Raw genomic sequence first — 26,481 nt, forward strand, 5'->3', positions numbered from 1 at the left:
TGACTTCTCAACTGCCCACTGTTTGTTTCAGAGAAAAATAATATATATATAGAAAATAAAACATACAATCAAATTTCATTTTCAGCTCATCCTCTTTTGGTTACACCGAGGTGAAAACAAGTGCAGTATTTAAGTTCTTCAGAGAAACTAAATCCGACGGGCCAAGCTCAAAAAGTTCCCAGATCTCAAATTCTAAAAGCTGTCTGCTTAAAGCCAGAGGCGCTTAAAAAAAAGTATGAGTCAAGGCCAGTTGAGGCTGGAGCTTGTCACAAAGTTCTTATAATGACATTTTCTCTGAAGACTAATTCAACATACAGGCAGAACAATCAACAGCGCCACTGGTGTACAGAAGTCTCTCGTGCTCCACCAACATTCTCAACTCTTTACCCCAGTTTTACAAAACACCAGTGAAACATTTGACCAAACTTCTGTGGCATGCAACCCAGGTAAGGGCTTTCTTTGCCAAAAAAAAGTGGCACATGGTTACAGCTATAGTGGTGCCGTAGTAAATCTGATTACAAGAGACCGAAGGAAAAAACAACAAGACAACAAGATGAATAACTGCACTGTCATTCCCGGGCTCAGGGCGGCCACTGGGGGGGGTGATGGTTCATCGAGACCAGAGGTTCGGAGTGGGCGGTGGTTTTGGTGTTAAATCGTCCCCCAAAATCTGCCGAGGGGAGCTGCACTATGCCGTTGTGGGCACCGACACCTCCAGCAGGCGGTTGTTCTTGCGCTTGCAGGACACACTGTTCCCGTTCTTGGGGGCTCCCTGGATGAATTTCACGCACACTTTGTCGTGCTTGAACTGCACCAGAAACCTGCCACACACAAACATTTAGCCACATCATTAAAACATCACAGCGGTGGATGGCGAGGCCCATCCTTTGACCGGAATAGCCAGATATTTAACACCGCTCTCTTACTCGTCTGAGATGTCGATGTTGAGCTGCTCGCTGTCTTCAGCCGTGGCCCCGGTGCGGTGGAGTTTGGTGATGATCTCGATCAGATGTTCACTGCTGAGTAAGAAGTCCCCTTTGACTGCTGAGGCGGAACCCTGAAGCAAAATCACACAATGACATTTGCATCAAAAAACTCAAGTTCAGTTCTCTGTAATCATATACTATGATACGAGTAAAAATGTAACAAATAAATATATATACACACAGTACCAGTCAATAGTATGGACACCTTCTCGTTCATATATATTTTATATACTAAATAATTCAATAAATAAATATAAGTAGGGATGGCTCGATATCACTTTTTCATGTCCGCAACCTTGAGTATCTGCCAATACCGATTTTTCCATCCATTAAACAACTATGCTGTTAATAATATATTTGTATGGATGCACTTTGCTTAACCTGGCCATCTAAGGAACATCATGTCAGACTCTGAAACACATATTCTACTCTCCTAAAGGCAGAAATATATTACATACATACATACATACATACATACATACATACATACATACATACTTAAACTTTTTATTTTTACACAGAACTTTTAGCAGCATTTTTTATTTGTCAGCACAATTCAAACGGAAGTTAAAGTGTAACTCTGTGACAATAAAGAAATAATAATTCCAGTGTAAAACATTATAATAAATATATATATATATAAACTATAAAACAACAGGTCTCCCTCACCTCTTTGAGTTTGAGAGCAAAGAAGCCGTCACTCTGTGTGCTGACCGACACACTGGTGAGGTCTGGCAGGGGAACGCTGGCCTTCACCTGGCCGGTCTTCTGGTCAGCCAGCACGACGCTCTTCTTAGTCAGCAGGAAGATTCGAGCTGTGCCCTGCAAACCGGAGATAATACTGTCAAAAACAATTGCGCGGACGATAAAAGAAATGTGTTTGTAGCTGCATCGTTTAAGGGTCCGATCCAATCTTGAAACTGGGACAGGGTTAAGAGCAAAACATAAAAATGTTTCCGGACATGTCTGCTGGAACAAAAAATAATGCCAGTTGTTAAGATGTCAAAAAGCATCAGATTACTGCTCAGCTGGGGTGAAATAGCCATCGAAACAATGTAATGTGTGCGCCACGAGGCCCGTGTGGGAGAACCGGCGCTGAACTCTAAACAGCAGTGTGACGATGTAATCACAGCCACTTTGGACTTTTAAAATTGAGCTAGTTTAGGAGCTCAAAATATTGTAGTGAGAGTGATGTTTCTTACCTTGCCATTGGCTCTGTTGATTTTATTGACCACGTCAGCCAGCAGAACCTTCTCATCCACGGCGCTGTTGAGTTTCTGATATTTGGGGTTCTTGCTGATCTCCAGGTAGTCTCCCATGAACGGCTGGCTCACGCTGAGACAAAGACATTCGTGCCACATGAGACGTCTGATGCGTTGTGCAATTAAGAGAGTCACTAACATACTCATTTGTCTAGATATTACTTTTATTTATACCTATACCATAAAACAACGAGCACTGTGCCCCAGTTCATTTTAGGTACCTGCTGGCGTAGAGAGCCTTTTTATCCTTGAAGATCTCACTGGCCTCCAGCTTCTCCTCATACACCGCCTTCTTCTCCTCTGTGAATTGGCTCCTGTATTTCTTGCACTGAATACACACATCACAGCAGTTCAACTAAGGGTTGTGGTATTAAATATAAAACATTTCTACAGTGGTGGAAGAAGTACGCAAGTCCTGCATTCAAATTCTTACAAAAGTAACAGAAGTTAAAGTACTCATTATGCAGGATGGACCATTTCAGATTTGTATATATTATATTACTTGATAATAATTATTGATGTCAATATTAGGATTAATATCACTTCAATGTTGCAGCTGGTAAAGGTGCTGCTAATTTGTATTACGTTATATGCTGCTGGGCAGTTTAAGATACAATAATTCATCATAATCTATTAGTAGATTACAATTTGTATTAATGAAATCTGCAAATTAGACAATATTCACTCTGATGGTATAAGCCATAACACGACAGAATCATTAAATATGGGTGAAGGGGACAGACTGAAGACAGGGGCCCTGCTTATTTCTGCTTATTTGTGACCGACCCTCCAGAGATGGAAGGTTCTCCGCAGCTCTGTGTGAACTCCATCCAGAAAGCGGTAAGGCTTTGCAGGCCAGCTCTTGTCTACGGGGGACATGGAGGGCATGGTGTTCTTCAGGCCCAGGAAGTATTTCTGCATCTGGACAAATGGACATAAAATCAGGTTAATGACATTCTAGCAATTGTTTTTACAATTACTATTATTTTTTATATACAAATCAAAGTAGCACAATTCTTAGTTTCTGTGTGTTTACTGAAGTTCTACGTACAATCCTCTGGATGGTGAAGTCATAGATCTTCTTGCCTGCGTTTGCCCTGAAGAATTTTCTGTACTCTCTGCGGACCTTTTACAGCAATAAAGGAAAGAATAAACTGTCAATCACCTCTTGTTACCCATTAGTTTGATGTGAAGCAGGAAAGCACTGCGAATACACTGATGGGGGGGGGGGGGGGGGGGGGTGACAGCACACTAGAACAACATACGTTTAGTTAGTCACAAACAATGAACACCTGGAACAGACAGTCAACTCCAAGCTGCTGGAATTAATTAAAATGATTACCGAATTAATTACTTATGAAGTCAATGATGGTTATGACAAACGACCTTCATGCTGACCTTAATTGCACAAATTTGTGTGATCAGGTGCATTATGGTCAATTAACACAATGAAAAGATGACGACAGTTACTCTGGTAAAACCAGAGAGACGCGTAACAGATAAGCACCACAAACTAGGACACGCACACATTTTACACCTGAAATAGAAAGATAGAACGAGTGAAGCAAATACTGTTGGGTACAAAAAGAGGTGCCGCTTTATATCGGGGTTAGTTGCTCAGATGAAAAAGGAAGAAGACAGAGGGAGACATTTAGACAAGGACAGAAAAGACAGACAGCCTCTGTCAAGTCAGTCGGGTCCTGAAAAATAAAAAAGTAATTTCTATTCACCTCCATTGCACAGGAGTGGTGGCAGAAGTCTCAAAACTTCTACAAATAAAACTGAAAGTAACATATAGGTATACATCTGCATGGCTAGAAACCACAACTGGACATTTTTCCTTTGATTTAGGTGAACTACCCCTTTAAAAGATGAGCTCTTAGTGAGAATGTGTCATTGACACAATTAACTGAGGTGATGCAGGGGGAAATGTTGAAGGTAGGAAAGTCTCACAAGGACTGCTCTACAAAAAGAGAATTGGGACTTCTATATTGGATTAAAATGAGGGAAAGAAACTATCAAACAAAAGGTTTTAGACTGAAATAAAATGATTCTAAACAGGAAAGAGCTGTTGGTACTCTGGTAATCTTTGTAGAACTACTATATGTTGTGGTGGTGTCGCATAATCTGTTGATTTTGCATACACCCAAATGTGCTTCCCCTCCCGAATCTTTGAGTCATAAGCTGCATAAAGTCTAACACAATGCCATTATGTATATAGTGCAGAGACTGGCTTCCTGTAGAAGAATGCACATAGCAGATGGTTGAGGAGGGTGAAGAGGGTCAGGGGTGATGAGTAGGTGGCAGACTTGGGGATGGGCTGTGCCATGGGGCTGGTAGGTACCTTGAGTCCCTGCCAGTAGGCCCAAATCACAGCGACAGCATGCTGACGTCTGGCCTCTTCCTTCAGTCTTCTCAGCTCCCTGCGAGCCTGTTCAGGGGGGAGGGCGGTAAAGAGAGCAAGAACAAATAAGGAGAGTGAAGATCAGAGGAAGAAGAGGGAGACACGGGTTTGTCTGAGGTCGGCAATCAAATACACACACACACACACACACACACACACACAGGCCCAGTGTGACAAAAGTCCAGCTCTACTGCTCCAGAAACAAAATATGGCTGACAATTATCAGGGGGAACTTCTGGAATGGAAACAGACTTTTTTTAGTGGAACTTTGAGAGTAACAGGAGGAGAGCAAAAGTTACAACTCAGGCATCAGAGGTCACCCAAACAGAGTTGATCTAGAAAAAGACAAAGAGTTCTGCGATGCAAAGAGTAAACGTGCGTCAACTACACAAGAAGGAATAATTCATGCAGAGGTCAGGCAGCATGCACTGGTGAGGCATTGGACCTTGGTGGAAGAAGCTGAAAACACACCAAAAACATGAGCCGTGTGTGTCCGTGTGTGTGTGTGTGTGTATTTTGTTCCCCATGAGTAAGACTCTTCTTTCCACTTCAGCATCCAAAGTGTGTGTGAGACGATGTCTTGTAAACTGCCTTATATAGTACGTGAAATGTTTAGAATGGGTTGAGCAGAATGACGGGTATGTTGAGTTTTTATCCGCTGAGAATGGGAGGGGAGCGGGGGGGTTCGATGGAGGCGGCAAGTCACGGCAAGTCAAGTCAACGGGCTTCCCAAATACCTTGGTGCCCAGCCAGCCGGCCCATATGACCGATACGGCATGTTTATTCCTCGCCTCCTCCTTCAGCTGACGCAGCTCTCTCCGGGCCTGATGGAAAGCGGTGGCAGTTGCGGGGGGAGGTTAATTTCATTGACAATCAAAATGTAATTGTCCCAGGAGATGCACGGAGTAGGTGTTGAAAAAGCATTATGGAGGAAACACTGACGAAAGACAACAAAAGGATGTCGAGAGACGGGAACACGGGGTGGTTAACGTCAACATGTGGGCAACTTCCTGTGGCACTCATAAATCATGAGTGAATAAATAGAATATGACAGTGAGAGAGTCTGGATTAGAGCTGCAACGATTAGTACACTAATAGTTTACTGGCTCGAAAAAAAATTAAAAAAAAAAACCGCCAACTATTTTAATAATCGATTGATGATTAAAGTAATTATTCATGAAAAATAATTATGAAAATGCTGATTCTCTCCGTTTCATATCATATTAAACTGAATATCTTTGGGACTTTGACTGACAAATCGAGACATTTAAAAGACATCACCTTGGACATTCTTTTTTTTACAATTTTCTGACATTTTATACACCAAATGATTAATGCAGAAATTAATCGCCAGATTAATCAATGGAAAGAATTATTAGTTATTGCCCTAGTTTGGATTACCATTACATCATCTAGAGCTCCATACAAAGATGCTGACCAATAAGAAGCCTTTATGCTTGCTAAGAACAAAGCTCACAAACACAGAATAATAATTACCAGCATTGATTATAAATCAGAATTGATCATTATCAGCAGGATGAGAGAATATATTATTGATTATTAACAACCAAGGATATGTTAAATGATAATATTAAGCTAATGCTGATTATATTGTATACATGTCAACTACAAAGTCTGAAGTGGCTTTGATTATAAAGTAGCAACATATGTGCCATCATATTGACATAATACCATGCTTATTTATGGAGCCGTCAGCAGCATATTAAAAAGAGCCGTCTCAGCACGAGTAAATAACACAGTGGAAGTCGTCTGTGTGGTGGGCACAGCATGGTTAAACTAATTAGATTATAGAAGACCACATTGGATTGAAACCAAAATCAAAAAACGCACACAAATCTAAACCATGTGAGCCATGTTAAAGGATCTGTTCGGGTAGGAATCTATTTCGCAACACTATGGCAGAAAATAAAATATTCAGCAAACAACCAGAAACGTAAAGAGAAGTGTACGTGTTAGGAGCTACGAAACAGAAAACAGGACGCACAACAATCAGGCCAGTGGGTAACGGAGGGACCGGGATCCAGGGTCATTCAGAGCGGCTGCAACTCTACCAGGCCGTTTCATAGCGGGGGATGGTACGGGGACATGGTGAACACGGATGACAAGACAGCTGGGACAAAGTGAGACACACTGCGGCTGGGCGGAAATACCTTGGTTCCCTGCCAGTATGCCCAAATTACTGTCACAGCGTGTATATTCCGCGCTTCTTGTTTTAGACGCCTCAGCTCCATCCGAGCCTGGTGGGTCGTGGTGGGCGTTAGGTAAGACGAAGGAGGAAAATAGTCAAGATAAAAAGGAAAAGTGAAAGAGGAGTGTGGGGGGGGGGGGGGGGGGGGGGGGGGGAAGAGGAGAAAAAGAGAAGTGGCAGTTGTGTGATCAGCAAAAAGAAGCAGGATCAAAGTGGAAACTAAAGATTAATAGATGGTTTTTTGTAATACTGTTGGGCAATCAGGTAGGAACACTGCACAAGATGAAAACTCAAATGTTTAAAGCAATACTGTTAAGACTTCAAGAGCAGCCTTCTTTTTCTCCAACATGAATGTGTTGAGCCTGTGTGAAACCCGGGCCCATTGAGGAGAAAACCTCGCTCTCCGATATCCCTCTGCGCTTTCATGAGTCAGTACCTGGGTGCCGTGCCAGAAGGCTGAGATGGTGGTCACTGCCTCTACACACCTCTTCTGATATTTCAGCTCTCTCAGGAGCTTGCGTGCCTGGTGGAAATAGAACAAGCAAAAATGTGAATGTTCCGTCATGATTTCTGCATGGCTACATCTTATTCTAAAACAGAGAGAATTCACAGGAAGGTGCTCACCTGCCATCCTCGGGTGTACGACTGCACCACAGTGGTGGCGCTCTTGATCTTCTGGTATCTATTGTGTTGCTGTGAGATGGGAAAAGGAAAAGATAGGGGAATAACTACACTGCATGCATCGGTGCCATCTGTCAATCTGTTTGTTTTGCTTCGTGTGAGAGTTGGAGCCTCACCGCGTATCGGCGGTACCATGCCGCCACCACTATCTGACTCTTTTTCAGCAGCAGGAAGTTGCTGCGGCACTTCCAGCCTCGGTAGATCTTCTGAATGAGTGTGGCAAGGTCTTGCAGGCATTGCCTCCTCCTCTCTTCCAAGAAGAAGAGCTGTGGGGAAGAAAATGGAACTTAAGGGCATGAGGTAACAAAAAACACCTACATGATTGATAACTGTTGTTAAAATTCACAGGTATCATAAACCATTTTCTTTTTTCTTTTGTTTGGGAAACGTCTTTCCTTTTTATACCTCTTTGAGATCAATAGAAATGTTTACTTTTTAATCTGAGCAAATACTGATTCAGTGAGTATAAAGTTCAATCTAACTGCAGCGGAGGGGAGGTGGGCTCACAGCGATGACCCGTGTGAATCTGCGGGATGTGATTACAACATGTTATTGTCCTGCTGTAAGCCAGTGCGATTAGTCTTCTTTTTACTACATCACTGCTTTATCTCACTGTGTGTTAGCGTAAGGTAAGGTTAGATAAGGTCACTTATTTATAGCACATCATTTATACAAAGAATAATTAATGTACTTAAAGAGCTTCGTTATGAACTCCAAATGACTCAGTATTTTGTCTAGTGAAGCAGAAGATGCAAAGTCTCGTTCCATGTTTTCTGACAAGAAGTTCTCCAAACCGTCACAGCAATTAAAATAGAGGCGTAGCTGCATTGGATTAACAGCCAAAATAAATATCGTCTAGGAACGTGGATTACAATCCACGTCATCTAGACGCTACGTTTCGCAGCTGCAGATGTATAAAAAAGGCAGATACGTTGATCAGATAGAAAAAGCAATTAAAGAAAAAAAAAATAAATTCTCCCACTATGAGATCATGTTATTCTAAGCTTTGTTGGTCTTTTTACTGGGTGGGGAGAAAGTCCATTTAGACGCTGCAGGCTTGAGCAGTTGAAGAGCCCTACGAGCGCCGCCGAGTAAAGAAGCTCATTTCCCATGTTAGATGGGATGGCTAAGTTAAACCATGTGTTTTTTGGTTTCTGGTGGTTGCATGCTAATTGCTGAAGTGGGGGCTCTGAGTGCAGCCCACCCTGCATTACAAACATCTTACTGTGAGAAAAACAGGGTCGTTGAGCACACTGGACTCAACCTTTAGACATTTCAAACACAGCTTGATCTACCGGAGTACACAACAGATGTCAAAACTGCCTGCAAAACATAAATTAAGGGATGAAAGGGGTTCTTTATCGGTTTTCTACCGTTCGTGGGTTCCTGATGAAGATCTTGGAGCGGCCGTAGGAGAACTCGTCTGCTGGGACCTTGAGGTCAGCCATCAGCACCTCCACTCCTTCCCTGTGGAGAGCCAGAAGGATCAGACGGGTCATTCATAGCATACTTAACATTTCAAGTGGCCATAAACAAAATGTATTGAAGCAGTGAGAAGACATGAGACAAAACAGCAGAGCGCATAGGGGATGTAGACTTTTGAGAAACTGATTTTGAGAATGATTAAAACAGAGGAATGAAACAAATCCAGAGAGACATGTGGAGGGAGAAAATAAGGAAACCGCACAAAGCACAGAGGGATGTCTGGACAACAAGATACCGATGTGTGGTAGAGAAGATAGGAATCAGTGCTTTCGCCAACACAGAAGATGAAACACGCACGTCTGGCTGATGTGGAACAGAGGACACAGATAAGATGAAATGTCTTAACATGTGGTACGGAGAGGGAATGCTTAATGTGAACGGAGAAAATACCTGAAACTGTGTACGTGTGTAATAATTAAGTCATAGGAAATGCAAATTATCATGTGAAAAGATCTCTAAAAAAACTTCCCTAAAAGTACCATGTAAACTACTAGGTTGTGAGTCTTTTGGTATCTCACGATTCAATTTGGATTCTTGGGGTCACGATTTGATTCAAAACGATTCCTGATTCAGTTCGTATAGGAGCTAGCTTTAGCATCTACTCCAGTCCTCTGTGTGCTCATGAAGTTGCTGTGGCAAAAGTGTGTATAAGAGTAGAGTTTTTTTTTTTTTTTTTAAGTCATACCAACTGATTTCAATAATGTAAACACAAATAAGCAAACCTTAGACAAAAAGGTAAATTGCAACAATCTAATTTTTTACAAAAAAAGTATTTAATATTTATTATTCTGAGAGACTTCAAATATGACTAGTTCAACTTGCACAAAAAATAAAAAAGCTTCCTATCACAGTAATATAATACATCTTTTATATTTCTCAGAAACTTACCAATTTCAAGAATTAAAACTAGTATTTATTTGTAATTTCTCAGTGAATTGATCCAGAATGTTAGAAGATGGGAATCTAAGATGTGCATGCATGTTGGTAAACTTGTCAAGTTCAGCTGATTATTTCCCCCACTTGAACTTGTATTTATCCAGGGGAAGCTATCCGAGCCCTTTTCCAGCAATAACCTGCTTTACATTCACACAGCTCCACACAATCCCACCTGGGAGCTGACCATTCGAACTGCAGTCTATTAGTGCTGGTCACAGTCCCTCCACTGGGAGTATTCTGAGGTTCAGTGCCTTAGTTAAAGATACAGATACGAGTGCTTCTCAGTTTCCACACTCGCATTTTCTCACAAAAACCAAGGAGGGATTTGCTTTGGCAAAGATCCAGTGACAAGACCCCTTTTTTCTCTACTCCCCCTCTACCCCACAGTTAGTCACTGCTTCAGGATAAACACCACCTTTACCTGGCAGGCCCTCTCCAATGGGGCCAGGTCCGTTTGCAGAGCATTTTGTAGCGTTCCAGGCACGACTCGTAGGCCTGGCGGAAGGCATATCCCGCTCTCCTCACACGGACGTTCTCCATCAGGCCAAGGTAGCGCACCTGATGGCAGACCAGAGAATCGGTGAAGATGTGCGAGGCCTTCTTGTCATTGGGCTTGATGCACCTGGGAGAGCAAAGAGAGAGGTTGTTCACACTGAGGCTACACTGCTCGTCTATGGAAGACCATTTACCAGAATGGATTGGAGAGGTACATTGTTGAATTCATTCACAAGCATTGCTGATTTTCTCTGTATGAAGGACAGGACTTTACCGGATGTAGTTTGGGTTCTTGGTCTGCAGGTTCCTCATCAGCGTCCCCACTGATGCTCTGAACTGGAATCCAGCAGTCGGCGGTCTCTTCAGATTGACTTTGGCTGGGTTGCCCTCAGGGAACAGCTGTTTCATGAGGCTGTGGTTGGCCTTGTACATGGCCTGTGACAGGTCTCGGTATAACAGGTCATTGTTCTTGTCTACAAAGCCCTCGGCACGGTACAGCACCTTGATATGAACAGGAAGAACAGACATGACTAAGAATATGTCTTCTTTTCATCATGCTGAACAAAAGCGCTTCTCCTTTTGATTCGTTTCAGTTTTTAATATAGCACCCTACAGGCGAAGGGGGTAAACATTTTAAGTAATAGATATCCCCACAGAACTTCCCCAGCTGATAACTAATATTAAGACTTTTTTATATGCAAATGAGGCATCATCTTATTAAATATGTCAGCATAATAATATCAACAGTCTAAACATTGAATAAAGCCAGGTTCAATATTTTGTTGACATTAGTGTCAAAGGTCTTTTTATCACTCCATAAAATTGGAACTCGACAGACGCAAATAGGCAATAAGTGTAGTAAAATAAACACCTAAAAAAGGTGCATTTTGTCTTCTTTCTACCAGTCAGAAAGACGACATGTTATAGAGTCAAAATAGCCAAAACTCTCAAAATTGACCAGTGCATTTTTTCATCAAGCGTCGTAATTGACCAGATCCATAAATTAATTAATTAGTGTTTTTTTGCATTACCTTTAGGGTACTGTATTGTTCAACATAAAGTTGCATTGTATCTGCTAATTCCTCATTGTTGTGTACACATACTAATTTCCAGTACCTTGCCGGCGTAGTGCTGGATGCGAAAGCAATTGTGCGGCAGGCTGTGGTCAGTGATGAACTTTGAATTCTTGCTGAGGCGACTCTCAAAGTGCTGGTGTTCAGCACAGATGGTGTTCAGTTTGTCCAGGAAGGTCTCGTCGGTGACCGTCCCCGGCCTCAGGCACTCCTCGTCCAACATGGCCAAGATGCCATTTTGGTGCTGGACATAGTAAGGTAGGTAGACATAAACAAATTAAATAAAAAATAGGTATAAATGACCAATCATAAAGTGTACAATACAATACTGAGAGTTGTCATATCGTGGTTATGACGAGTGCTACAAAAAAAGTTGGAATTGGTTTGTGTGGTCTTGAGACTTACATTCTCAATGAGGTCGCAGATAATCGCGTTGTTGAAATATTCAATGTTGGTCCACTCGATTCCCTGTAACAAAAGAAATGAAGGTCAAAAAGGGACAACGGCCTTTTCTTTATCTTGAGCTGACAAGACATTTTTTCCACATCGGTAAGACTCACAGAACTGAGTGGTTGAGTATGTCAACAAAACACTGAGCACCTGGTCAAGTAACTGAAGGACAGAGAATGAATGCTGCTCTTACCAAGTAAAGTAGTCCTTTCATTAGAGATCTATAGAAGGCCATCAGAAAGAACAAACAGTACTGGAGGAAGCAGCAACAAAATAAAAGTGCGCTGACCTTACAACCGCATTAAACCTCAACCTTTTGTGAAAGTGTGAGGCTAGCTGCTGAGAAGTAGCCACAAACAATGGCATTGTATCCAATGTGTCTCTAATTCTAATACAAAACCTCATGTTTTACATTGTTATAATCTGAGGTTATACGCAGTCTAGACCACTGGCACTTAACATTTACACAGGGAATTTGAGCCTAATGAGAACAAATGTCTCGAAAACACTTAATTGGCGAGGCCCCTTTAAAGTTAGTTATTATTCCTTATTTAAGTATCGTTTGATCATGAACTTTAGTGCCATTTTTAGGATATTTAAATCAGTCTTAATGTTTGTATATTGATCTTCATAGCCATATTGGTCCTGGCTGGCTGATGCTTATGTTCACCAGGATTTATTTTCTGTCCCTCTCTCTTCCCATCATCTGAGTAAGGACAGAGTACAAAGCCTTTCTGGACAGGAAAGGGAAACATTCTCCATCTTACCCTCTAAAAAAAGGCTATGATCCTCTGAAAAACAAATTTCCCCAACATCTCCTTCACAGCTGCTAATGGGTTAGGAACGTAGCTTCGGCTGATGTTAGCAACGTGACAGATATTTTGGTGGCGCAAAGAAGGTGTGGTTTAAATTGACGGGTGGACTGGCCAAATTCCTGATTGGCGGCGCTCCATCCTTTCTCCCGCACTGTGCTATTTTCCCATGCAGAATACTGGATAGAGGCCAGGAGTGGAATATCATTGGTGGTGGCGTTAGTGGAGAAGGGGTGTGGGGATCACCACTGCAACACTCGCATACACAGAGCTCTGAAAACAAACAGAGCTTAAAAGGCCCACAACGAGGAGTGTTTACTCTCGCTGGAGTGAGGGATCACTTCCGTCCCCGGGACTCCACAGAGGGGGAGACGTGGAGAGAATAAACTTAGAGTGTGATTGACGACAGACGGGATAGAAGACATAAATTAAGTAGAAAATGCGTTTGGGTTGAGGGCAAGAATGCAGGTTTATCCAAAAAGACACAAGAGGTTAAAGAGATGGGATGATGCTGCAGGGGCCCGCAAAGATGAGCTGTCAACACAACAAAGTGAGTGCTGACATGTTGAAGGATGTAGAAGTACAGTTGCAGGGGAGAGAGTGTTTCCATGGCTACAAGCTGGGGTAGATAGGCAATGTATCCAAGTGTCCAATTAGTCTATTCAGGAGGACATGGCAAGCAGCAACCTCCTGGTCTGAAAAGAGAAGTCGATGTGGAGGTGCTTTAAAATTGACTCCACTGATCAGAAAAATAAGTCAAATTGTATAGAAGTCAATGAGGAAATGACCCTACTTCTTACTTGATTTATTGCCTCAGTAAACATTTTCCTAATGAGTTTGTTCTCACTCACTAGTTTCAATCTTCTCCGATACAGCGCGATGATCATTTTGTAAAGGATGGTCCCGTTTAGAGTAGAATAAACGATAAAGCAGGGTAGGCTTCAGGGCTTGGCTACCACGGTGTTGTCCGGTTTGGGTGTTTTCCATGTTTTTGTCTTAGAACTTTGACCCTTTCAGTGTTTTCAGTTCAGCTTTCGAAAAAAACAAGATGGCAACGGTCAAAATGCCAAACTTGAGGCATCAAAAAGTTCACCAATACAACCACTTCTTATATACAGTCTATGGTTCATGGATTCTGTGCGTGTTGCACGTGTGTAAATGAGAGTATACTGACCTCTCTAATGTACTCCTCCTGCTCCTCACGCAGAGTCAGCTCGATGAAGATCTGCTGCAGCTTCTCGTTGCAGTAGTTGATGATGAACTGTTCAAAGCTGTTTTCCTGTGGGAGCAGCCACGTGGAGAAAAAAAAAACAATTAGTTCCAGCCATTGTCAACATGTGGAATCATGACGGTGCATGTTAACTCATTGTCGTTCAATGTTGTTTTCAGTGAAATTACTTCTTTTCGCTCTTACTTCTTTTCCAAAAATCTTAAATTTCAGAACTTTCTTGTGCTTGGTTTTTGTTGTTCCTGCTATACTTCACAAACCAGGCTAGGAAATGATTCATCAATGTTGTTCTTCAAACTGCTTCATATTTTCCATTTCTCAAACATCTAACTGCATTATTTCCTCTGTGTAAACATTCTTAAGCATGGTCACCTCTTAGCCAACGTTTGCAGTTTTCTTTCTATCAATTTTCCTGCAGTGTATTTAAAGATGTTATTTATCGGGATGGCCGTACCAATACGTGCTTATTTTGCTTGACCAAGTTCCTGGAATTTAGTATCAATCTGCAGCATGAATACAATTTCACCTGAGAACTACATCCACCATGATGCAATCAGTCAACAACAGTTTTTTCAAAACCTGCAAACTCACTATTTAGTCTAGCGAAGCCTCTGAAGTTACATCCAGTTAAGAGAAAAAGTCCATTTAAAATAAATCCCTAAACTCCTCTGCCTGCAACATAGTTTCCTGAGCTGTGGGGGCAGGCACACTGCATTTAAAAAGCAGTACATCTGATATAATATTGGCAATAATCAGCTTGAACAAACTATAATCTGAAGCTGACTCATTCTACCTCGTCACTTTGACAACCATCTCTGAACAAACATTTATTCTATCTAGACAATGAATAACTGATACCAGTACATTTAGCTGCTGCACCTTATATGATGTCAATATATATAAAAAACACTTCCTGTAAATTGTCATAACTTCATTAAACATTGATGGAGTTTAAAAGCATCGACCGTTTTAACTTTTTTTTACCCGCGTTTCTCAATTATCATTGCTGTCAATTATGACAAGTGGTGAGTCATGCTTGTTGGCAGACGGCCCTATTGTGTGCTGGGTTAGGTTAACATTCATTTGCTAAGGACACAACAATGGTTAGAACAGCATGTTTAGTCTACGAGCTCCGAGTGAAAGACACAGCAAGGTTTCTCAGTGACCAGGAAACGGAACACATGGCCTCGAGGAGATCAGTTATTGATGTTAGACCCTAATTTCCTTTTACTGAGAAACCTAAAGGTCGTCTTCACCCCTAACACACACACACACACTGGCGTGTACCCAAGTGGCAGCAACAGACATCAGACCGAAATATGACAAACTTTAACCCTAAACTATTTCAGCTGAGCTATTTTATTGCGAGCCGTTTGTAGCAGCTTGAGGGAGCCACCATCTTAAAACTATGTTGGAAGTTAATGTCTCAGAGGTGTCGATTCTCTTGCCCCAAGGTCAGGCAAAGTCCATGCATTAAAGATTATACGTTACAAGTTTTAATGAACACCAGTTCCAGGGGAAGAAAGTACAGTGGCTTGCCAAACTTGCAGGAGGTTCAAGAGCATGAAATTGCTAAACACTCATTTTGTCATAATAAATTGACACCTTGTACGGTCCTTAATATCATTAGTTTGTTAAATGACCACGAGACATACCAAAGCATCAGCTAATCTGTAATGGTTAAACAAATAGCATTATATATTGTGTAATATGCCTATTTGGTTTCTTTCGGAGAGTAAGATCATTAAAGATGTCAGCACAGTAAATGTGACGCTACAGTTAACACTTATCTTTACTTGGCATGAGAAACTGGACGCATGAGGAAACAGAAAGCCTGGCTCTGTCCAAAGGTAAAACAATTAAATAGCTAGCGCCTTTTGACTCACTTAATAAGTTACTTCTCATCGGTTAATTCTGTATAAAAACCTCATTTTATGACATGGGGGTTTATGTGCCAGACCTTTTCTTGGATGGGTGCAGCAACCTCACAGTGATGACCCGACTCCAGAGAGTTACCAATACCAGCCAAGAAATAGTACATTTTGTCCCATGATAAGTGAGCTTCAGAGGTGCTGCAGCATCATTTGGTTTACTTCAGATAGAGCGAGGACTAGCCGTTTCCCCCCGTTTCCAGTCTTTAAGTAAGCTAGCTAACTGGCTTTAGCTTCATATTTATCAAACTAACAAGATCGGTTTCAATCTTCTCGTATAACTTTTGGAAAGAAAGAATACAAGCATATTCGTAAATGGTCAACCATTTCTTTAAATTAATATCTGTTTATAACCAGAAACCACATACAGCAGCAAGACATTTACTAGCCAGTTTATTAAGTACACCTAGTTAAAACTAATGCAGTCTAATACAAGAGCCCTGCAAAAAAAAATCCTTCTAAAACAGTATTTGGTGTTTTCTCGTTGATAAAAACGGGGAGAACAAATCACAAACCCCTCGATATAATGAAATTCCACACCACCACGAGCTACAAGCCTTCACAATGACCATGAACGTGCATCAGCACCTCTAAAAGCTCAACATTACACAGTAACCTTCATGAATGTAGCGTTTATTGCAGGGCTGCTGTATTACACTGCATTAGTTTTAGCTAGGCGTACCTAATGAACTGACAACTGAGTGTTATGTCATGATTCAAACGATGAAAAGCTTTCTTTTTCATCGTTTCAGCCGTGTGGCGATGCTGCACACAGGGAGCCCTGAATCGTCTTTAATGAGGAGCTGAATTAAGTCGTTTAGATCACAGCATGCACACTGGCACAGCAAACAGGCCGGTGCAGGGGTTACTTACTCCATCCTGGTGACCCAGACACAACACAACAATGAGAGGAGAGGGAGTACTTGAGAGTGAGTGGGGTAAACAGGCAGTGATATGAAAAAGACATGAACATATGGGGGGGTAGGGGGGATGGAAGGCATCAGGCAAAAGGTCAATCATTTTCAATTTACATTTAGTCTGTACTGTGCACTCTAAGCCTCTCTGGCATGTGTTTGCATGCACATACTTATTTACATGCACCTTGCTTACTGTGTCACATCTATTACTGTGCAACATGTATACGATGTGTTGTGCGTTTCCAGTATATTCGAGCAGTTCCCTAATGGTGCTATTTTTTCTACTGTGAAATGCTGATTTCAGTGTTTGTATAACCATGCTACAAAAAGACAGAAAAAAAAAATCCCCCACTGGGAGCAATAAAGCAGAACTAATCTGATGTGAATGTGGTTTTTAGCAGCCCTCAGTTCTCGTTTGATAAGCTCCTAACAGGTACCCAAACATGCACGCAAACAGCCTGGGGCTAAATCCCTTTAAATGTGATAAAATGTCTGGGTGGTCAGATCCTGTCCTTGTGGTTGAGATCACAACAGAGAGTGGGTTGGATCTTACCTCAAATATCTCAAAGCCATAGATGTCAAGCACACCCATGACCTTGTGGCGAGCTTTAGTTTGTGCCTGCAGGGAGACAATATTGTCGATATTAGAAATACACGATGAACGGATGTACTGCCTGAGAATGAAAAATAAAAACTGAATAAATCAACTGTTGTGGACATTACTTACTTTAATGCTTTCGTTTATCCTGGTAACTAGCCAGCTAAACAGCCGACTGTAGAGATTTTTGGCAAGGGCGTCTCGGGCATAGTAGGCCTGTAACATTAACATATGTAACACATATTACTGGTGATGAAATGTTTGAATTCATTTCCATTACTACCAAACTTTATTTATTTATATAGCGCCTTTGGGTCAAAATTGCAATAGGTGCTGAATAACGCAATTTAAATACATCAATACAATGAAAATAAATGGTCATATAGGGAAATGATAACACAGGAAATAAGAGACATGGTAGAGCAGACAAATCAGTGTAGCACAGTAGAAGAGGGTGTATATAAAATACAAATAAAACGGATCAAGATTAAGAGAATGCTAAACTAAAATGTATGTCAGAAGATTTTCTTCTTCTTTAAAAAATAAAAATAAAAAATGCACCAGATGTGATGCCCTCAGCTATTCTAAGAAGCTAATCACTACATCTCTGGATACCCAAAATATGCTTGTATCAGAAAAGCTGACACTTGACTTGCCAACGGGTCAAACTGTTTGGAAAAGAAAGGAAACCGTCATAAAGCTAACCATGAGTGGCAACACTGAGGTCAGAATATGTGACCTACATTTGAATTTCTGGGAGGAATAAGGCCCCATCTATAATGGAGAGGTTTTCCTGTAATATTGACATGGATGAGAGTTGGCAGCCAGAGGAGCAAGTCAGGGGGAAGAAATGGCCCTTTATCTTTTTATGCCTTGTGAGTGTGTGTGTGTGCGTGTGCGTGTGCGTATACGTCAATACAAGTAGGGCAGATACACATTGGCATAACTGGTGCAAGGCAGATTCATAACCATCACTCTAACCTGGGCCACATTCAGGGTAGTGGACACTTTCTCCAGCTTAGCCTCCACTGTACGGTAGCTGAACGCTCTTTCCAGCACTGACTGTTCGGTCCCCAGCAGCTCACACATCTCCTTCAAATCTGCAAAAGAATAAAATATATATAATTATGAACTTGTGACTTATTCTATGTTGCAGCTAAACATAAAGCTGGCTACTTAAGGCATAAGGACATTTTTTTTTTTTCTTGCATTTCGAGAATAAAGTAAAAAAAAATAAAAAATACATTTACTTAATTAGAAATGTATTAATTAGGGGAGGACGACTGCAGAAGAGAACAAAGCTGCCAATAGGGGGCAGTGGCTCAACATCACACCAGTAGGACAAGTGGGTCAAAAGGTGTACAAGTAAAAATATTCACAATAATTCATCAGACTATAACTAAAATTAACAAATTAATAAAATGATCCAGCTCGTCTGATATTTATCGATCATAAATGAACACCAAGGCAGCAGAATTGTTCACGACTACATTGTGCGGGCCCATCATTAAAATGAAGGTGGATATTGAGTTATAAAGAGAGTTTAACATTTCTTTGCTTCCACTTTGTCGTTAGTCAAACTCACCGTTTTTGTCTTTAATGCGGCTCTCGTCGATGCCGTTACAGCGGGACTCTGGCTTGAACTCAATGTTGCCAAGCTTCAGCACGGCTGCCACCAGCTCCAGCACCGACTGCACCTCGTCCTCCATGAAGCCCACGATCTGCATGGCATTCTGGAGGGGGGGGGTCAAATATAAGCTGATGTTGTTGAACTTTATTAAGAAATATGGACACAGGGTTGCAAAGGGGAACTAAATATATCCATTTTAAATGTGACACTTCAGTTATGTAAGGTTGACACATTAGTATTGGAGCCTGCAGCTAGTATTGTTATGATAATACTTGGAGTAGTCAAATAATAAATATATTTTTTAACAAGGCAGAGCTGCACCCGCCAATAAGCAGTGCCAACCAGCTCAACATGTCTCGTTAGCCTCTAATTCATGTGAGCAGTATTTTCAGACTAAGGTCTGCATTTCGAATAACTCCAGGATAAACTAAGAGTGCATTTGAGTTACATAATTCATGCAGGCCAAGAAAGGATGAGACACGTAGAAACCAATAAAACATCCCAGCTCAAAATCAACCCAAATTACCCATTTGAGTATTTAAATGTCATAAACTGAATCAGTCCTTTATAAAAGTGCCAAATATGAAACTCCTTCCTTCACAAAGCTAACAGACAAGACATTTCATGAAGCGCTTGAGCTCATCGTTACAAAACCCACAGCTTTAGGTTTCTTGTTTGTTGTGGAACGGAAGTTTTTGTAGTTGTCGTCAAGATCATTTATTTTACAACACAAGGTACATATATTGATAGGATTAAAATACATTTGTATTTACAGTAATGCATAACTTACTAAAACATGTACCTTGTGTTTAGAGCGCATGGACAAATTATAACTCATCCGGAAGAAAACATGAATGTGTTTAGTCTAATTTAGAACAAGGGGTAGTGGTGCACTTTAACGTCTGGCGGCCAAAATGTGAATTACAAAAAAAAAAAAAAAAAACATTATCCAAGCCAAACTTTACCTGGCAAAACTCCCCGCCCCCTCACCTGTTTTACAGATCAAATATTTTTTTTAGGAACTTAATTATGGCAAAACCATTGTTTCCAACTGGACACTGGAGAGAAAACAATTTAGATCAGTTTCTTTTTTCTAACTAGCCTTTTAGGGCTTCCATAGATCATTCAAATTCCTAAACTGAACATTAAACTAAATATTTAACGGAAAAAAGTGGCCATCTTTGGCTCAATAACAGAAACGGCCATGTGGAGGGACTTATTGTTTAGTGTGAATGTCCTCTTGCGTTTCCGGTGGTGAGACGCAGCTGTATGGGGAATACTGTGAAAACTCTGTGAGAGGTGATGAGAAGCAGGATGTGAAATGCAAAGAAACAAGTAAAGTAGAATGTGACAGAACAGACGGCAGAGGCTTATACAGCAGCCGAGTGCAGCGTGCTGGAGCAGGACTGATAACAATAGAGTGCAGTAGAAATAGTCTCGTATAGACACAACATCCTATGTGTCACCCTCAATAAGGATAAGAAGAAGTGGCATTGTACATGCGGACAAGATCTTGCGTGTGTGTGTGTGTGTGTGTACAAACATATTTAAAGAAAAAAGGAAGCAGCTGCTGTGTCTCCTGTGGTTTCCCCCAAATAAATACTGCTGCTACTGTGCTCTTACAAGTTCAACCATGGCTGACATTTTGTTAAATGATGCTCAGGGAATTTCCGTGTTTAAAATCAATGCAAAACTAGTAGTTCGTGTTTATAGTTCACTTTCAAGTTCAGTTTAAAGTTCACCTGGTTTTGCAACATGTGGGAGGGAGTCTGAGTGTTTTCACAATCCAGAAGATTAACTTTTTATAATCTACGCTCTGTTAGTTTGTTAAATCCAGGAGATAAAGACAAAACCAGACCACTACTACCGTCTGTACAGGTTTAGATTATCCCGGCATGATGCAACGAAAGTTGGAGCGTGCCGCCACTTGTGATGAATGTGGGTTCGTATTTGTGTTGATTTTGTGTGAATCTATTCAGGATTTAGAAAACTGTAATCAGGACATTTTTCTACCGGCCCCGAGCAGCTACTTGGATTATGTCTAAATTAGGTGTAAAGTGTAATATCATTCAGACAATTAAGTATATGTATACGGAAGGGTAATGCATTTAGTTGAGAAAAAAAAATAAATCTATTTGCTTAATGAATTAGCACGATTATTATCCAAGAATTGTGAGAGGTTTTCATGGCAATCACAAAAAAACTGTAAAAACCTTTTTACAAGAAAACTTCACAATTCAGAGATAATAATAATAATCTAGTTAATTCAGAAAAACAGGGCAAGCTTTTTTCCCCTTAACTGAACACATTAGGCTTCCCTTTATGTACTACTCACTCTGACTGTCCTGAAGTTGGCCGCGTCATCCAGCCCATTGACCACGGCAGAGTCCAGGCTCAGGTAGTTGTACTTGCTGAAGTCACGATCCAGCTTCAGCTTCTCTGTGACACACAAAACACATGGTCGCTATTTAAAAACTAAATGTTTAAAGCTGGTTGGCTTAAGGCAATGCAAGTCTTATTTACATGAAATGTAAATCACACAGCTACACAATCACAGCTGGAAGGAGCCTGATCGGAGAAAAAAAACCCCATTCATGTAGTGATGGTTGTTGGCGGCATTCTTCAAAGATTACGTAGTGGGAAAAAACACTTTAAAAGTTCAAAAGCCGTGATAGAGAATTGCCCAAACCTCAGGACATCGTCACTGGCTCTAAATCACTTTCTGTAGTGTATGCTCTTAAGAGTTACTGCTGTGAAAATTATTATGGAAGATCAAATGGCAGTCTTAAAAGCCCTCTTATCTTGTAGCAAAGAAATCTATTCCTCTGGTGGGCGCACGTGTCAGATTTCATTAGTGGCTGCATCAACTACAGCTGAATCAGGCCTCTGATGTGTGTGCGGCCTGCTCTGTGGAGTGAATGACCGTTATTTTGTTCCCCCGTGTTCCGGACATAAAAAACAATGCCCTATGTCCGCAGAAAAGCAAATAGGAGGGAACAGGTTTCACGTCTAGTCTTTTGTTCTCCGTATGGTTGGTCAGGCTGGAAGAATGGGTCATTAATGCATCAGCCATGTGTTCGCTGCAGCTGCGGGGAAATGTTTACGTAAGATTTTACCATACGGAATCGCATGCTGGTGTTTCCAGATGACAGCTAAGAAGAGGAAACATAGGACATTCAAATGCAATCTCTCTGGTGTCTGAAACTAAAATCAAAACAATGTGGTAGGAGACCCGACAATGGTGAGTGTAGTTTCCTCTGGACAAGACTGCTCAGCAAGCTACTGTGATGTTTGATTCATTACTTCCTGTGAGCAGACATGTGTATATTCTGAGACCAGAAGTTATTCCAGGAAATCAGGCGAAACATGCACAACCCAAGTTTGTGGTTTAAGCTTATAAGAAGGGTGAATTTCAATTTCTCTGCATCTCAAACTCTCAGATCCATCAGCACTTTAATCTTCCCCCCCCCGATTCACACCATTTAAAAAATACATTGATGTTTCCTAACGCATTCCAGCGTTTTTACCACTTACTGAGCGTGTCATCTGAGGCTCCAGACAAGAGCTGATAAAAGACGTGGAAGTTCCTCTCTCCCCTCGGCTGTTTCACCACACGGGACTTCTCCAGCAGATCTAAAAGAGTAAAGGACAACAAGAGGAAACAATGACACATGATGACAAAAAGTCATTTCCTAACGATACTCTTCACAGGGACCGGTTTCTGTGATGATTCGCTGAGGTGTCTTTGAGTAGTAAATACGGGGCTGACCTGCTATTTTAAGCGTTAAGGATGCCCAACATCTGTCCTGAGCTCAGAGGGCTTCCTGGTTCAAACTACTGTATGCATTCAAGTTGCCAAGGAGACCAAGCCAATGTTGGTACACACACACACACACACACACACACTACAGGAAGGGTTCAAGAAAAGAACCACACAAGAATATCAAGCGTCAGCCCTTCCTCCTGGGTTACCGACCAAATGCAACAGTACCTGATTAAAAGGGGAGCCATCATCTGCTCACCACATTAGGCTGAGTATGATTTAATTAAAGAGCAACAGCAGAGCTTGGCATCGGAGGCTGCTCGAGATCCTCTTCACCCACGGTCTGGCTGGATAATAGCATTCAATTTGTCTGGTTAGAAAACATCTTAGGTTAAGAGATGCGTTACCTTGAATCTGTGAAGAAAACTTTGTTTTTCCTGCATGCCTGAACGCTGAACCAAGAATACAAAAAACGGAGCAGACGCTTGGATGAATTGAAGTTAATGGGGAGCCGCGTTTAACAACAGCAACAGCATGTCTGGATAAATGAGACTTGGATTATAGAGCACGAGTCGTGTGAGAGTTTGTAAATGGATGTTCTGATATTGTTTTGCTGTTGTCAAACGCAGGCTGCTTTTATAGCTTTTGGATTCTTTGTTTACCGTGAGAGAAACATTTTTATTCAAGAATTCAAGGTAGTAATTGATATACAAATGATCCTTTTGGCGGTGAAGTAAGTATTACTTTAAGAGAGCGAAGTGAACACTGAACACTTTAGGGGGAAGAAAAAAATCTCCACTGCCATGTTGACCGTGGTCAAATTTCCAGCCAAACAAAATAACTGCTCCTGGCTTTTCTTTTTACCTTTAGACAAACTGACTCACCAGCATGTGGGTGCAGAGAAGACAGAAGTGCCACTTTGCACCGCATCTGTGGAAACACTGAACTAGAGAGCCCTGCACAGAGACCTGGGCCTGTCAGAGTTAGCAGAAGGTCACAATCTGATGCACCCACTGGCCATGAATCACATAAGTGACTCTAGAGGAGCCAGCGCATCAATAATGTAACATCCGTGACCCGAGTAGCTGGCAGAAGCAATACAAAAGAAACATGCATACAGGGTAGGAACAATAACACTGAAGAGCCACTGCTTCCATTCCAGCCGCATGTTGAATGTTATTAATATATTTGTTCCCATTTGTTTGACTTTTGTGTATAGTCAGATTATTCCGTTTCACATCGTGTCCAGCCAAACCCTTCAGTCATCTTGTTATTGCTTTTTTGAGCTACAGAACTTCCCCCTTTCTGCAGCAAGGCATCCTGAACAACATCTATTGCATGCTCTGTTCGCAACATGTTCCCTCTCCCTAAGATAAGCAAACACACATTAAAGTAGCAATGTGGGAACAATATCCTGTCATGTTTGGACTTTGGCTGTTTGTGTGCCAAAAACTTCTTACCCTCTCCATCATTAAAGCTACTTTTCAAAAAATAAAGCCATCTAATCTCACTTGTAGGAAGCACTGAGGCCTCGGCGGATGTACATCTAGGGGAAAATAATGAGCTGAGAGTTGAAGAGAAATCTATCTAAGAGAAGCCTCATCCATCTGTCTAGCCAGCCCCGTCTGAAGCAGTCACATGTCAGTGGCTCTCCATCAGAGACAGTCCCTTGTGTTGGACTGACTCAAGGCTACAGACAGAGAGTTCACTTGTGTCTCTGCCATAAGCTCCTCTCTTTGTTTCTGTGACCTCTGGCAGGGAAGTCAGCACAGACACAACAATGTGAACAGAGGCAAGATAACAGAAAAGCGCAGAGGAGAGAAAGTCAGTGGTCGTGTTCTGTTCGGTCTGGGAGTGAGATCAATAAAGCATAAATCAATTCTAAGGCTTTTGCAAAATGCTCAACTGTACCTCAACAATTTGAAAGCAAACTGTCTCCTAAAAGCTTGTCAAGAGGCAAACGGCAGATACTATGAGATTAATTGTAGTGTGCAACTGTTGCTGCTGGGGTACAAATCAGTTTCAGGGCGATAAGAAAAAGACACGAAGAATTAAATGTTTGACAAATATGATAATAAAATGAAGGAAATGTTTAATTTTAAGAACATTTTCATGTCAATACTACTCACAGTTGCTGATGACTCCACCCAGAGGATCTCCTTTGAAGTCAAACTCAATGTCCATGTATTTCCCCTGTGGATCAGAGTACAGCAGTTAGAAGGGAACTGATAATAGTTGGTGTGAACGTTGGAGATGGCTGCTTGACATTTCCAAATTGAAGCCATCCATTTTCCACTTCTCATTCATACTCCTTCAGATGCTTCTTCGTCCAAATTAAGGGCAGCAATCCAGTTTAGCGTCAGCCTTTAAAAAACAGCCAGCATTCACACCGCAATTCCTTCCGAAATTGCTTTATCTGGTTAGAACTGAACTTTAATATACACTGTGAGCTGTGTCCGAAACTCAGCTCATCATGAGTTCAGTTCAGGTCACAGTGAGGATCTCAGCTCCCGTTCTAGTTAGAATACAGCACCAGCTGCCAATCAAAAACTGTTTTGAAATAACTGGCCTCTGTGGAGGGAAAGCCGCCCCAAAAGTTATTTCTACAGCAGGACCAACACAAAGCATTTCATCCCGCCTCTCTCTCCTGTCTGAAAGTTGGAGGTTAGAACATAGAGTCCTGTGTGTTTGATTGTTCTCTCCCTCCCTCTGATGTATTAATAGCAGACAGGTTCTCAGAGCAGGCCAAGCTCTACTGTTGAGTGGGCTCCAGCCAAACTCAATAAGCCCACTGCACAATAAGTTGACAGTTTGATTCATAGGTTTGTGATGAACTGACGGAGCTCTGATGCACTGGTATCTAGTGGGGAGGCCTGAGCTCCTTGTCTAGGTTACCTAAATATAAACAGATCAGGGGCATAATCCTTTATAATACTGCCTGTAACAACTCCAAGTCCACGCACCGCCATGTGTGTGCATGCACTAATACAGGCAGATGATTGAGTGTGAAAAGGAAATCTGAAAATTAGGATTGGAAAAGTACACTGGCAGTTAGCCTGCTAGCTGCTACTGGCTGGTAGAACCAGTTTCCACCAAATCAATCAAACATTCAGGCAAAAAAACAAAACCTCAGTCTAATGGTACCAGGGCAGTGTATGCAAGAAAGTTTTTGAAAAGCTGACTCACTTTTTGACAAATGTGCAGGTAAATAAACATTCATGTTAGAATAATTAACACAGGTGGTGGTCTGATCTGATGCAATGTCATGTCATAAGGGAGGAAACTGAAGCACACTGCTGCTGCTGGATCGGGCTCCTTAAAAACAACGAAAGCCAAGAAAGTGAGTGACTGTCCTCTTGGGAAGAAGCAGAAACACGCCTGACTACTTTTATACTGTCACTACTGGGAAACAACCTGTTTTCTGAATCAGTCTATGCACTCAATCATTCTTATTATGCTATCTTTGACATAAAGATCAGCATTAGATTTCTTCAGCTTGCTCATTCTCAAACCACAGCAGGCCTTGAGAGCTGTCAACATGTAAACATGAGCAACTTTGTGAAGTTGAGAGACGAGTAGAAAACAAACCTGTGCACACTGATAGTCCAGTGTGCTCGGTCT

At 41.5% G+C, this 26,481-nt stretch overlaps 1 protein-coding gene across 4 annotated transcripts in view; it reads right to left on the bottom strand.

Annotated features, from left to right (window-relative positions):
- The window catches only part of myo1b (myosin IB), a 60,645-nt gene that overhangs the window by 1,389 nt on the left and 32,775 nt on the right, over nucleotides 1-26,481 (bottom strand). Inside the window, exons 7-32 of one of the 4 annotated variants that reach the window (XM_029459832.1) lie at nucleotides 24,990-25,053; nucleotides 22,632-22,730; nucleotides 21,433-21,536; nucleotides 19,053-19,200; nucleotides 18,449-18,567; nucleotides 17,597-17,683; nucleotides 17,423-17,488; nucleotides 13,968-14,072; nucleotides 11,937-11,999; nucleotides 11,575-11,775; nucleotides 10,733-10,959; nucleotides 10,385-10,585; nucleotides 8,916-9,009; nucleotides 7,659-7,808; nucleotides 7,486-7,554; nucleotides 7,298-7,384; nucleotides 6,824-6,910; nucleotides 5,390-5,476; nucleotides 4,593-4,679; nucleotides 3,300-3,374; nucleotides 3,035-3,169; nucleotides 2,470-2,576; nucleotides 2,189-2,321; nucleotides 1,656-1,808; nucleotides 927-1,057; nucleotides 1-821 (exon numbers count right to left, since the gene is read on the bottom strand). The exon at nucleotides 1-821 is cut by the window's left edge and continues 1,389 nt beyond it. In XM_029459832.1, the coding sequence (XP_029315692.1) occupies nucleotides 689-821; nucleotides 927-1,057; nucleotides 1,656-1,808; nucleotides 2,189-2,321; nucleotides 2,470-2,576; nucleotides 3,035-3,169; nucleotides 3,300-3,374; nucleotides 4,593-4,679; nucleotides 5,390-5,476; nucleotides 6,824-6,910; nucleotides 7,298-7,384; nucleotides 7,486-7,554; nucleotides 7,659-7,808; nucleotides 8,916-9,009; nucleotides 10,385-10,585; nucleotides 10,733-10,959; nucleotides 11,575-11,775; nucleotides 11,937-11,999; nucleotides 13,968-14,072; nucleotides 17,423-17,488; nucleotides 17,597-17,683; nucleotides 18,449-18,567; nucleotides 19,053-19,200; nucleotides 21,433-21,536; nucleotides 22,632-22,730; nucleotides 24,990-25,053 (3,012 nt within the window). In that variant the 3' untranslated portion in view covers nucleotides 1-688. The remainder of the gene's footprint in view (nucleotides 822-926; nucleotides 1,058-1,655; nucleotides 1,809-2,188; nucleotides 2,322-2,469; nucleotides 2,577-3,034; nucleotides 3,170-3,299; nucleotides 3,375-4,592; nucleotides 4,680-5,389; nucleotides 5,477-6,823; nucleotides 6,911-7,297; nucleotides 7,385-7,485; nucleotides 7,555-7,658; nucleotides 7,809-8,915; nucleotides 9,010-10,384; nucleotides 10,586-10,732; nucleotides 10,960-11,574; nucleotides 11,776-11,936; nucleotides 12,000-13,967; nucleotides 14,073-17,422; nucleotides 17,489-17,596; nucleotides 17,684-18,448; nucleotides 18,568-19,052; nucleotides 19,201-21,432; nucleotides 21,537-22,631; nucleotides 22,731-24,989; nucleotides 25,054-26,481) is intronic. The other 3 variants (XM_029459833.1, XM_029459834.1, XM_029459835.1) reach the window with 3 other exon arrangements.

This window comes from Cottoperca gobio, chromosome 21 (genome assembly GCF_900634415.1).
Source record: "Cottoperca gobio chromosome 21, fCotGob3.1, whole genome shotgun sequence".
Lineage (NCBI taxonomy): Eukaryota > Metazoa > Chordata > Actinopteri > Perciformes > Bovichtidae > Cottoperca > Cottoperca gobio.